This window comes from Carcharhinus amblyrhynchos, chromosome 19 (assembly GCF_965287045.1).
Source record: "Carcharhinus amblyrhynchos chromosome 19, sCarAmb.v2.hapA, whole genome shotgun sequence".
Taxonomy (NCBI): domain Eukaryota; kingdom Metazoa; phylum Chordata; class Chondrichthyes; order Carcharhiniformes; family Carcharhinidae; genus Carcharhinus; species Carcharhinus amblyrhynchos.
The window spans coordinates 27,890,287-27,903,906 of NC_137342.1; the positions used below are offsets into that span (position 1 = coordinate 27,890,287).

The following is a 13,620-nucleotide window of genomic DNA, read 5'->3' on the forward strand; positions in this document are numbered from 1 at the left end:
ATCAGTTGGACTTAAACCTGGTGTTGTCAGACTTCTTATGGTGGTGGTGGAGCAGGGAGGGAGGGGGGCAGGGGTGGTTTCCATGGTGGGGGAGTGTTCCATGGGGGAGTTGGATTCCATATCAAATGGGCTAGCTCTGTGATGGTGGTGGGGGAGACAAGGGGGGGTGTTTCTATGGAGGAGACGTGCTCAATGGGCTGGCTCCATGATGGTGGTGAGGGAGACAAGGGGGGTGTTTCTATGGAGTCTTCTAATTCCAGTTTTTAAAAGCCTTTTAAAAATTCATCCTCACTGCTCTATAACTTCAGTTTCTGCGAATGCAATTTTAGTGGCATTGCTCTAAGTCTGTCTGTGGTTCCTTATCCAGACGATTAGGAGCCTCTATTTTGATAGATTCCCACATTTTCTCAAAGTAATCCCAAGGTTTGAAAGTGAGTTAGAAGCCAACAAATCTACAAAATAGATTTCATTTGTTATTTTAACAATGCATCCTCCAGCAGAAGATCCGAGAGCTGTCTACCAAGTAAACCGAGAGCAAATATCGCTTGCACACTTATAAAACCTGAAAGCATAAAACCACAGCGAAGGACGCCCCTTAGAGTGAATTTAAAATGCCTCCTATTGTTTTATCGCATCTTCCCTGGTAAGTGCCAGGTTTTTCATGCTCCTGCGGGATTCCATCCTTTTTAAAAGAGAGCAGTTTATTGATCATTTGATGAAAGCACGCTTTAAAGCCACAATGCGGCTATATTTTCAAATTGGCATCTGTGGACCACAATGTGTAGTTGATGCATTGCAGAGTTACAATACTAGCTGTGCCATGCTGCAGGTGATGAGATGAATATTAAAGGAGCCCTCTGCATACTTATTTGGGAACGCGTGCAGAGTTTAACTCCTAGGCAGACCGTTTTATTTAATGTTGTGAGAGCTGCTGGGCGAGTTTACTTTCTTATAATATTAGAAACTTGAAAAAGAGGTAAATGTATCCTTTTAATGTGCTTCTTCCCCGACTCTTCCACACAACTATTGGAAGCTGATCCTTCAGCCATTACACCCTCTGGAGTTTGTTTCCAGGCTCACTAATTATCTCCTTGTCTTCAGAAGTCTCATAAAAACCTAACTCATCACCTTCCCACTCCCTTGCATACACTCATTTCTTCCTCCTTGTACACTGCTCTGAAAGTATCTCAGAAAACCTCTCAATAAAATAACAGATTTGTCAGCCTCACCTGATGAATTATCCACTGTAGGAAAATGATAATTTATTCTGATCTTCCTTCTCCCAATGTCTCCTTGGCTGATGTGCAGCACTGCACCAACGGATAAAATCCGAAGGTTAATTTGTCCTTTTGAATGGCAGAAATACACAGAGCTGGTGAATAGACAGAAGCTAAAATTAAGTCTCAAGTTTATTAAAATAAGTCCAAATATTTGCACAGACATAATTGCTGCTGGGCTTTTGAACGGAAAGAATTCAGTCCGCCTTTTGCCTCATCTCACGAGTATTTACATTTTCCTTCATATTTCTATGCTGCTTTGTCAGATGATTTTCGTAATGCCTAGGGAGGGTTAAAAAAAATCGAGAACAGAAAAAAAGACTGTTTGCGGCAATTCATTTACAAATACCACATGTTGAGGCTGTGTTCCATGTGCTTCAAGTACGAGAAAAAGAAATGTTCAATCCTGATGATGCATCATTGTGGGGGGAAAATCTTTAGCTTTTAAATGATTATTTTGTCAGTTGTTCTGCCCAACAGAATCACTTCATAGTTTATAAAAACATTTATCCAAACTTAAAATGCCACCACATGCTTTGCAGATTTTCTTTTCCTTTTGTTATGTTTCTTCTGCTAAATTATGATTTCCGCAATACATATGGTTAGAGTTATGAGTTTTAATTATTTTTTGGATTGATTGGGGATAATGCTATAAGAGAGAATGGACAGGGCTGTAAGAAGGATCCCACTCACTGGTGCCGCTGAATTCACTCATTGGCACAGTTTTAAATTAATGTTTGCATCTTGCTTTCTTTCTTTATAGTTCCACCCAGTTCCCAGCCAGTACAATGTATGGAGTGCAGAGTGCTGCTGTATGGGATATGAATTTTATTCTGCTCATTGGATGTAATGACTATAACGAAGCCCATGATGTGGACCGCTTAGAATACGAGCTCCCAGATTAAGCCAGTACTAATTAGGGAGGCCTGCACGTGTACATAATGTGACAGAGTTACTAGCACACCGGGTTTACACTCTGTCTGAGGAAGTACCTGTCTGAATGTTGCTTATGATGTAAATAAATCTAAATTTGGTGAAGGGACATCGGCCTTAGAGGAGCTATTTCATTGGGTATCAATGTAGCCCACGCAATACGATACCCATTGGATCATTTTATTGTCCCTTTACTGCACAATCTCAGTACTCTACATTCTGTTCAATGTGTGTCAGAAGTTATCATCTTGAGATATCAAAATAGATTTCAAGTTTGCTCTGATTCTGGCTTTGTGTTGAATGTAATATGTGTTATTGTGTATGCTTGGAATATATTACAGCATACAGAAATGCAGTGGAGTCTGTACAATATGGAGTGAAAAACAGCACGGCCTTCCTTGAATGTACACCAAAGTCACCCCAAGCTTCAGTGAAATGGTTGATGCAGAAAACAAACGACAGAAGAAAGGAGGTGTGTATTCATATAACTACATCACAGATTTTTCTTGGTAAAATGTAATGAAACAGAAGTGAAGCATTTCAGTATTCTAGTGTTTGACCATAAAGTGATGAGGTTTACAGCATAGAAGGGTGCCATTCAGTCCATCAATATCAACTTGCAACATAATTGAATATCGAATAATTATTTCAGCAAAGCCTTAAAGTTCTCAAGATTTGTTCTTCTTCATTTGACCATCTCTCCATGATTAGAAATATGCTTGATTGGTACATGAAGGTTGATGCAGTGGGCCCTGGCTAAAATGGTGCTGGGATCATTGCCCTTGTACAGGGGCTGCAGTATTGGGAATAGGAGTTGACCTCACACAGAATAGCAGCTCATTTCAAGACACCTGTGATTTTGCTTTGGGGAAATCTGCCAGCCAGCGAAGGAATTGAGTCAAGAGATGTTCCCTTTGTGGAAGAAAATTTGGATGTTCACTTGGAACAGGCACAGCAAAGGACAGCAGCTATACTTGAGGTGAGAACAACCCTCCTCTCCACTACAACATACACCAACCAATGACAGGAGATAGTCAACATGTTGATTCAACTTTCAAATCTATGAAAAACTATTTCGAGGTAAGGCTTGCCAACTGGAATAGTGTCTTTGCGAGCATTACCTCCAAGCACAGTACACGAAATTTAATGGGAAATACGAACATAATCTTTTGCACCTTCTCCTGTCTCTAATACTGCAAAATGTTATGGTTTCTAATGATACCTAACCTTTGCATGGTGCAATCTAACTCAGACTGGCTCCTGAAAGCAATGTGTATATTGCGTTCTCATACATTTGCAAAGTCAACTACATGGGCTGACTCTTTGTGTACTTATAAATGCTGACAGTTCTAACTGTTCTCTGGTTTTACAGGGGATGGCCTCCCATGGCTATGGGATTGATAATGATCTGTGAAGCCTCTTTCTGTAAGGGGAGAGGTCTGCACTGAGTTGGTATGGAGTGAAAGCATCTATAGGTGGAAGAAATCAAAAACTTATTGCTGCTCCAGCAAAGCAAATGCTCTCTTTTACTGCAACTACTTTCACCTTCAAATTTACTTCTTCACTAGGAAGATGGTTCTTTCTGTGCTACGGTACAACAGCACAGCATTCAAAGTATTCCTGTTGGAAGCTTGTATATTTCCATTTCAATTGATAACACATTCCTTTTCTGTTTTTAAAGGAGAACTTTCCCAGTGAAGTGTCTCAGGAGGCAAATCCACCACAGGACCACCCATCTCACATTGCTACTCACACACGCACTGCTCAGACATGTCCACCTTGGGCAATTCATTCTACCAGATTCCATAAGAGCACCCAACACATGCGAGAGGGAGTAAGTGGCAGAAGCAGCATAGGATCAAGAATCAGCTAAATGGAGGCTCAGATCCATACATTCCTCTACTGCAAGGGCCTTGGGATTCTCACTTTATGGTGTCTGGCTTCAGGCTGGAATTTATAAGCAAACAGAAACGCTTTATGAACCCTTTAGCAGAATATACACAAGAGTTTGTAAGATACAGTAGCGAGACTGTACAACTGCACATGTTTCACACATACCTGCAGCAATGCATGGACAATTCATATACGTGGGAGGAGAGGTGTGACAATTTTATGAGCAACTGTGGAGTTGCTACAGTAAAGCAGAAACATGCAGGTGTACTTCAAATCTCCAAATCCCGGGGCTTCCAATCAGCGAAGTTCGGAAATCGGCTTGGAAGAATCCTGACAGCAGGCTTCACATTCCACAGTGACGACCAATGGTCTGCTCCAATGTGGATCTCTAGTTATCTGGAAGGAATGCCGAACAGTAGGATCATTATAAGGGGAGACATGGATACAGCAGGATGTTCTGAGGATATGACAACAGCAGTTAAACCCAGTCTGCCAGCTGATGTGTGTTGGCGTTCATTACTGAAACATCTCAGTACCCAATACATGACCACATGAATCACAGGAGACCTCTACTGAGGAGCAGCAATCTTCCAACATATTTACTGCTGTCACATGGAAACATTTCAAACAAGTAGGGGACAACCTACACACCTTACACTGCAGATACAGTAATAGCACATACATCACAGATTAAATGGATAATAAACTGAATGGACTTTACTTCACTGTAGTTCTGAATATCTTTTTGAGAAGAGGGGCTAAATTATAAGTGTTCCTGTCCCCCCACCCACCCATTCACCCCATAAGAAACATGCCCATTGGGGGCCATCTACAATTCAGCCCCTCTTCACAGAACAGTATTCCAAACTACAGTGAAATAAAAGGGCGTGTAAAATGGAGTGGGCATCCATCACACCACCTTCTGCCCAGCCTCAAGCTCACTGCTAGAAGACAGAGGAGGGTGTCAGACACTGGAACAGGCAGCCTGATCCCTATATTGCCACATCTAAAAGACCAGCTGAGGGACAATTAGATTTGTTATCAAATCCACTGACCCAAATAAAATGCTCCCCACAAAATATATTTGACATGAGAAACAAGGTTGGGAGCTGGAAATCTGATCAAAGGGTAGGAAGGAGGCAAATCTCAGTCTTCAGGGGTTGCCCTTTGCCACACCCCCCTCCCCCCAGTTTTCCTTCCTACCCATTCCCTCTCTTAAACCCACCCTTTCTCTCTGTCTCTTTCTCCCAAACCCCCGCAACCTTCACATTGCATCCCTCCCTAACACTCCGAAACTTTCTTGGCTCTAGACCCTGGGTGTACCTACAGTGGGGATCTGAGGCCTTGGGCTCCTTTCTTCAGCCGCAGTTCCGGCAACTGCCACTGGCACCACATGGGCTGATGGAGCTTGACCAGGCACTTTCCAAGACAGGACATCTGCTCCACTGAGGAGTGGAAGTCCCACTGGTTAACCAGCCCGGCAGCGCTTTGTTACTACGGGACTGGTACACTGGCCAGCTTCACACCGAGGTGGTTACTGATGGGGGAGGAAGAAGAAACCCCAGTTGGGGGTGGGGGAGAAGTGGACACCTGATCCAACCCTACCCCACCCCATCCCCTGTATTATTCCACCCCGAAATCCATGACGAAACACTCACGGATACATATGATGGTTGAAACACCATTTATTGCAATTGTCACTATGATGTTCATGAGGTCACTCTATTGTGTTTCATTGGATGGGACAGTTGGTTCAGGGTCAAATCGTTTCAGTCAAGAACTAACTCATGAACCTGTCTGCTGTATGTCCCTATCAACCATTTCCACTCTCACATCCTCCTGCTCCTCAGCCAGGCTGCATCTCCTGATCTTCTGGCTCTTCTCATGGTAAGAAGTCTCACAACACCAGGTTAAAGTCCAACAGGTTTATTTGGCAGCACTAGCTTTCAGAGTCTCAGGCTTCTCATGGTGACAGTGGAGTACAACATACGACAGACTTGGAGAATTTTGGCGACTTTCCCAGAGGAAAAGAGGAAGCATGTCCCTGTTATTGTCAGACGGTGGAATCCTTGCTTTAGCAGGCGAGTGGGAGTTTCCCCAGAATTCAAGGGAAACATCTGCGTTCCTCTGCTCTTCTCATATTGTGCATTCACATGTCTGATTCTGGTTCTATTGTCTGGTACCAACTGTACATTAGCAGAGCAGAACGCTTCCTTATTCCTGTGAGCTTTGGGTTGTCTTGGGATCCAGAGAGCCACATCTGCACTATCAATGAGGCCCTGCACTTTAGAAAAATCCACCAACTGGGAATATTGAGTGCTGTGCCCTCCATGGGCTGCTGTCTCATCTCCACTGGGAAAATTACTAAAGTGTTCTCTCTGGCAAACAGGTTTTGTGTCATTTGTTTGATGTGTTGCTTTGCTGACTTACTGACATCTGGGAAATGTCTCCTCGGATGGATTGTAACAGTGATCCACTTTATTGGCCCCTGAGATGGGAGGCAGAATGGAGATTGAGGAGAATGGGTCTATATTTTCTGGAATTGAGAAGAATGCTGAGAAGTGGTTTCACCTGACTAGAGAAGTAGAGTTGATGCAGAAGATAAGCCAGGATCTTATTGAATGGTGGAGCAGGCTTGAGGGGCAATATGGCTGACCCTTGGCTGCTGTGCTTATGCTCTCTTGCTGAGGTCACTTTCTTTGCCACTATAGAACTGTCCCTGCGACGGTACTTGTACAGTGGTCCTGTTGAGAATGTGACGTAACTTGGTTGGGGCCAAACATAGGATTTAAAGATGATAAAGAAAGCTCTATTCAGTCAGACCCAGCTGGAAGTACCTGGGCCTAAATACTTGGCTGCTAAGGTAAGTGCGAAGCAACAAACTCATCAGTTGCACCAGCTTTTCTTTCCTTGCCTAAGTCAAGGGTTTCCAAAGAATGTCTAAAAAAGAATTAGCATGCTGAAAACATTCTCTCTCACTATCAGTAAGCTCGCCGCTGTCAGCGAGCTTTTAATTATGGGGAAAAAAAACAATGCCATCTCCCAGTAGCAACTAATTCACCAAGGACAACAGAGAAGTAGGTTCACACACATGCCGGAATGTTTGAGTAATCAGTAAAACATGTCAAAGTAGAAAATCCTATTTAATATGAGCAAACAGCAGAAAAGTAGCGAGCAGGCAGAGAATACCACTGACTTTCATGAGGCCAGATTTGCAGGAGGTCGCATTAATAATAGAATTCCTGGTGATTCTCTGAAAACATGAAAAAGATTAAATTCTGAACAATGCATTTCTTATGCTTGGCCTGGCTGGCTGGATTCAGTGCGGCCTGCTCCAGGAATTACTGTGTTAGCTCCCCATAATTTTTTATTTTTCCCCAAACTTTGAGAAATTCTTAACCCTCGCTGAGTGCTGAAATCTAAGGTGGAATTTTAAAATATGGCACAGCGGTACAGTGATTAGCATTACTGCCTCACAGCGCAAGGGACCGGGGTTCAATTCCAGCCTCAGGTCACTGTCTGTGTGGAATTTGCACATTCTCCCTGTGTCTGCGTGGGTTTCCTCCAGGTGCTCCAGTTTCCCCCCACACTCCAAAGATGCATGGGTTTTGTTGATTGGCCATGCTGAATTGAGCCCTAGTATCAGGGGGATTAGCAGGGTAAACATGAGAGGTTATGGGTGAGATTGTAGTCTGGGCAGACTCAACAGACCGAATGGCCTCCTCCTGCATGGTAGGGATTCTGTGATTCTAGTGGGATCTTCTTGCCCAACTAAGTCAATGAAGTTTGGAACAACTTGCCACATTTTCCACCCCCATTCCCGCCTTGTAACACCTTCAGTGCATTATATTGGCTCTTAGTATATAGAAAAGAGGATGCAAGTTGTATTTTTGCAGTAACAATTGAATGCATCCAAAGGAGATAATTTTGTGTTCATGAGTGAGTTCCTATATAAACAAAAGATAAAAATGACATGGCTTCTTCAGTTTTTAGATTTAACTTTTGGCTTTTAATACAGTTGACGTTGTTTCAAAGTGAGCCTGCAAACAAATGGTTAAAAAGATTCGTCAAGCTATTTTACATGAGCCATAGCAATTGAAATGAAGGCTGTCATTTCAGTTCTGTTATCAATAGGTTCATGCTGTTTAAAATTCTGCTCTCCTCCCTCTCAAACTGGACTACCTCCGCACATTCCTGAACACAGCCGACATAGTGAGCGGAGATGCTGAGCAGCAACTCTCCCCCTTCCTCTTATCCATTCTGATAGCAGTCTGCAATGGCAAATAATCCTCCTAAAGCCTCTCCATCTCCCCATCTCCCCCTTCTTCCTGATGACCCTTCCTTAAAACCCATTCTTTTTCATTGAGATTTACCATGATTTTGTCAGTGTGACTGGACTTTGATTTTATTTGCTTCTATGAAGCAATTTAGACTTTTTTCCCTCTGTATTAAAGAGTGGTTTTATTGCTGTTCTTTAGTTTAATTGCCAAGAAGGGCCAGTGTACATAAGGTATTCAGCCGCTTGTTTGTTGTCTTTTTCAGATGTGCATGACAGCATTAAATCATGCTTGAATTGGATAGCACAACCGTGCTAATCTTGCTTTTGGTCTAGAAATTCCTGAATATCTAGGTTAGCATAATTGTTTAAGTGATTTAATTAAAGGCATATTGCACAAAAAGATGGCGATTTAGAAAAACAATTCATCGGCAGTCCTGGCAACGGATGAAGCAGAGGGGAAATGCAACTCGTACAGTCTCTATGAATCAATGTTTCAGATTATGAAGAGATAAAATCATGAGGGCTGCCCTTCAGTGCTCACCTATCTGCTTTCCACCAGAATAATGGTGGGGGAGTCCAGACTAAGGGGTCATAGTTTGAGGATAAGGGGTAAGCTTTTAGGACTGAGGTGAGGAGAAATTTCTTCACCCAGAGAGTGGTGAATGTGTGGAATTCACTACCACAGGAATTAATTGAGGCCAAAACATTGTGTGATTTCAAGAAGAAATTAAATATAAAACTCATGGGGCTAGAGCGATCAAGGGATTTGGGGGGAAAGGCGGGATCAGGATGTTGATTTTGAAGACCAAATATGATCAAAATGAATGGCAGAGTAGGCTCGAAGGCCCGATTAGCCAACTCCTGCATCTATTTTCTATCTATAATGGGCAATCAGCAGAGGAAAGTCAATGAGGGAAAAAAGTTGGCCATCCTTAGACACCCAAGTTATACCTATAGCTGGACAGGTGGGAGTCACCTGAGGATGAAAAATCAGACTCTCTGGGGAAGGAGCGAATGAACTGAGCTCTTGGACACAGGATAGGATGGTGAGTCTATCAAATGCAAAAGTACAGTTACAGAAAGGATAGTATATGTCTTAGATTCTGGGAGATACAGTACTGTTCTGACCTGTCTGTAAAGCCCAGAATCTGGTACACTCACTGTCTTGCTGTGAACGAAGTCCAGTCCATCACGCAAATCAGCCTCCCATCCATTGACGCTGTCTACAATTCCCGCTGCCTTGGAAAAGCAACCAGCATAATCAAGGACCCCACGCACCCTGGACATTCTCACTTCCACCTTCTTCTGTCAGGAAAAATATTCAGAAGTCTGAGGATGCATACCAACCGACTCAAGAACAGCTTCTTCCCTGATACTGTTTGAATGGACCTACCTTGCATTAAGCTGATCTTTCTCTACACCCCAGCTATGACTGTAACACTGCATTCTGCACTCACTCCTTTATTCTCCTTCTCTATGTATGCTTTGTCTGTATAGCATGCAAGAAACAATAATTTTCACTGTATACCAATACAGTGACAATAATCAATCAAGTCAAAACATTTATTCAGTCCTTCTTCATAGATTTTGAGAATTAATTCTTGAGCAGTCCTTTCCTGCCCTGCTCTCTTCTCTTCCTCGATGTCCATTGATTGTTGACACACTTCTATAATCCAAACCAAGAGGCAGGGCTCACACTTTCTGGGATGGGGGGATTACAGCTTTCAGTGAATGTTTATCATTTGAAAATGGAGGACAATGGTGGCTCATACTACCCACAATCCCATGCCTGTCAGAAGCCATTCAATCCATGTATGTCAGAGCGAGCAAATATCTATCTTACAAGGTGTCTCACAAACGGCTAATTGAAAAACGTGCAGTCCATTCATAAAATGGACTGTTGGCAACCATACTTTAGTTATGAAATAATGCTCTGCTGGCGCTGGGATGATATTGACTGGAATTGAGCAAAGCAAAGCTGTTTTCAATAAAATGAACCAATGATTTAGAAGGGAAAAATTAGATCGTCATTCCAATATCCACTTGAAAACATTGGTTTGTTCTCTCTTCCATATGGGTAATAAAGATATTTAAATATTCTATGCAAAAAATGTAGGGATATGATCACTTTCTTCTTTTATTCACTGGAGTTTTTTTTACATTATGTTTTTTAATTTTTCCTCATTTTCCTGTTTCTCCTGCCGCCCCCCGCTTCCCCACATTATGTATTGTCATGGTTGAGAGAGTGAGCCAATGATTCCACCAATAGTATTGTGGACAAGCCCCCAGGTTAGGGATGAGAATGGGTCAGGGCATCTTTACCACTCTTTACACTTCTCCCATAGTCCGAATCTGTGGCCAGAATGTTACGCCGTTCACACAAGTGGGATTTTCCCATCCCGCTGCAGTGAACGGAGATTTGGCTGGGCTCCAGTTTATCTTACCTCCCTGCAGCAGGAGCATGGCTATGAACAGCCGGTAAGATCTTTGTGACCTTTGTGATGTTGCACGTTGACACCGGTATGACAGTGCAGTCCAGGTTGGGCAAACTGCTTTCCAAGTGATTTCTGATGTGTTTAGACGGTAAAAATTACTTCTAAAATGAACGTCTGTTTCTTAACAGGTGAAGCAAGATGACAGAATTCTAGTAACCGAGCACGGACTACTGATTCGTTCTGTACAAAACATTGACCGAGGGATTTACCACTGCATTGCCACGGAGAACAACTTTAAAAGCACGGTGATGAAGATCAAGCTGAAGGTTGTGGATACGGATCTCGTACCTCCCATAATCAACAAAGGGACATCCTGGTCATGGGGGGGTGCTCATGGCCTGAGTGGTTTGCAGCTCCTTCACAAGGACATGGTCGGACTATTCAGTTACTCAGAAATGCAGGCCATCAACAAGTACTGTAAGGAGAGTTGGCATCAACAGAGACAGACTGAGAAAGGTCAATCAATTAGAATAGATCACCCGAAACTAAAGGCACTCATCGATAGAAGGAAAAGTCGAAATAGAAGAAACCAGTTGCCTGGTACTTAAAGAACTGCCTTAAGTGATAATTCTTTGATGGTATGAAACTATTTAATATAAACTGTACAGAATACACCTGTAGTCGTTTGGTTTTTTTTATATTTCCAAAGTACAGCTAAATTCTTAAGTAATGTCTGAGCATGCTGTGATTAACAGAGCATTTGATGCTGTTATTTCTGCCATCTTATGCCTTTCTCTTATGTAAAGTCCATGTATGTATTTAGATTTAATTCCCATCTATTCCCTCATGAGGAGACTGTTTTTTAACAGCAACCTGGTTCAAACATATGCTTACATCCTGTAACCTAAAGCTCTTTGATTTTGTCCCACTAACATTCAGTTTCTAAGATGAGGCCAATGAATTCGATGAGCTTATCTGAAGTTGATGAACGGGGTGGACCAAAGTTCATTCACAAGAAAATGTTAAAATCAACTGTGGTGTGGTATCATTTCCATTCTAATGACCCATGACTTCCTAGTATAGTGAGGGTCTGGCAGGTCAAAGGAATAATTGGACCTACATTTTAGTGTTACACATAATGCTGTGATATATTAGGGTAAAGCCATTTTAAGTTCACAAAAAATATCTTAAACTCTCAAGAATAAAGTTGTGTAAATACCCATTAAACGTATTGCAATATATTGGCGAGATGAACTATGATGTGCAGAAGGAGACAAAAGAAAATGTTACCTGGAAAAGTTCAAGCTGCTTTATGACTGAGGTAAAGATGGGGAATATTGGAAATACACAGCAGATCAGTCAATGTTTGCAAAGAAATTATGATTAGCATTTTGCAGAAATGATCTTCCTCCAAGGATCCTTCCCAAATCATTAGCCCCTTTTTATCTTTCCGGCATCAATAGTTTTGCTCTGTATCTGTAACATTGTCTGCTTCTATTTCAGATTTTTAGAATTTATGCTTTGTATTGTGCATTGACATTGAATCATAGAAATGGTAGAATCATGTTAAGATCATCACTGTCCCTTGTCGTACAAATAGTCTACAATGGAAATTGGACAAAACTGGGTCATTTAAAAAAATCAGATCTTCACTAGGTAAATAGTAGATTCACAGACAAACTTCACTGAGTGACCCAAACATACATTAAACCTCAAAGCACGTTGACTAATGTTGTTAAACACATCCTTGTGAACCATAAATATCTAGAAATGCCATAAATATTGTTTCCATCATTCCTGTTAGGATTAGACCTGCAATGTGTAAAGATGAATGTGTTCCGAGTCTTTATTGTAAATGAAATGTTTTAAGGTATTATTTGTTATGTTTAAATGTTATTCTATATTTTTAAATGTTACTTGTTATGCTGTTCTGTGTAAAGTACAAAATCTCATGAAATTAAACATTTCTCTTCCATTTGCCAATGCAAACTGCAATTTAAATTGACCAGGAAGAAGGATTAAATATTAGTGTACATTTTTTACTGAAGTTAAATTGCTATCAGAATATCGGCACAGTAAACAAATAGAGACCTTGGTGTTCTGGAGGAATGGCAATTAACGTGTAGACGAAGTATAGATTAAACACTTCTGCTGGACTAATTTATGTAAAGCAAACATGACACAATGTACTTTCATAGTGATGATAATAAACCTTCAAAGACACATTTAACCTTTTCCAGTGCATGTCTTTTCTCTACGTCATGCATTATTCCACACGTTGTCTAGATTAATATTCTTCAACCTTTTATTCATTCTCATTGCCAGTTCCGGCAGTATGGATTCTTTCTGGGCACCAACATTGTCCCCCTCCCCAAACTAAAGTATGTAACTCAAATGATGATACCGGATGAGTGAATCTGATCCTGATGAGTGGCATGGCAACACAGTGGTTAGCACTGCTGGCTCACAGTGCCAGGGACCTGGGTTCTATTCCAGCCTAGGGTATCTGTCTGTGTGGAGTTTGCACATTCTCCCCATGTCTGTGTAGGTTTCCTCCCACAGTCCAAAGATGTGCGGGTTAGGTTAATTGGCTATGCTAAATTGCCCCTTAGTGTCAGAGGGATTAGTAGGTAAATACATGGGGATAGGGCCTGAGTGGGATTGTTGTCGGTGCAGGCTCAATGGACTGAATGGCTTCCTTCTGCACCATATGGATTCTATGATGTATTTTCCCGGTGTCCAGAACTGTATACTTTTGTGGGTGTCATTGGACAGCAGACAGGAAGGGATTTTTCTTTTAATT

The 13,620-nt window shown here is 41.8% G+C and overlaps 1 protein-coding gene across 5 annotated transcripts in view; it reads left to right on the top strand.

Moving 5' to 3' along the window:
* The window catches only part of sema3c (sema domain, immunoglobulin domain (Ig), short basic domain, secreted, (semaphorin) 3C), a 280,857-nt gene extending 267,805 nt beyond the window's left edge, over positions 1-13,052 (top strand). For all 5 annotated transcript variants that reach the window (XM_080207415.1, XM_080207412.1, XM_080207414.1 and 2 more), the window contains 2 exons: positions 2,552-2,682; positions 11,006-13,052. In XM_080207415.1, coding sequence (XP_080063541.1) covers positions 2,552-2,682; positions 11,006-11,425 — 551 coding nt within the window. In that variant the 3' untranslated portion in view covers positions 11,426-13,052. The remainder of the gene's footprint in view (positions 1-2,551; positions 2,683-11,005) is intronic.
* The last annotated feature ends 568 nt before the right edge of the window (positions 13,053-13,620 follow it).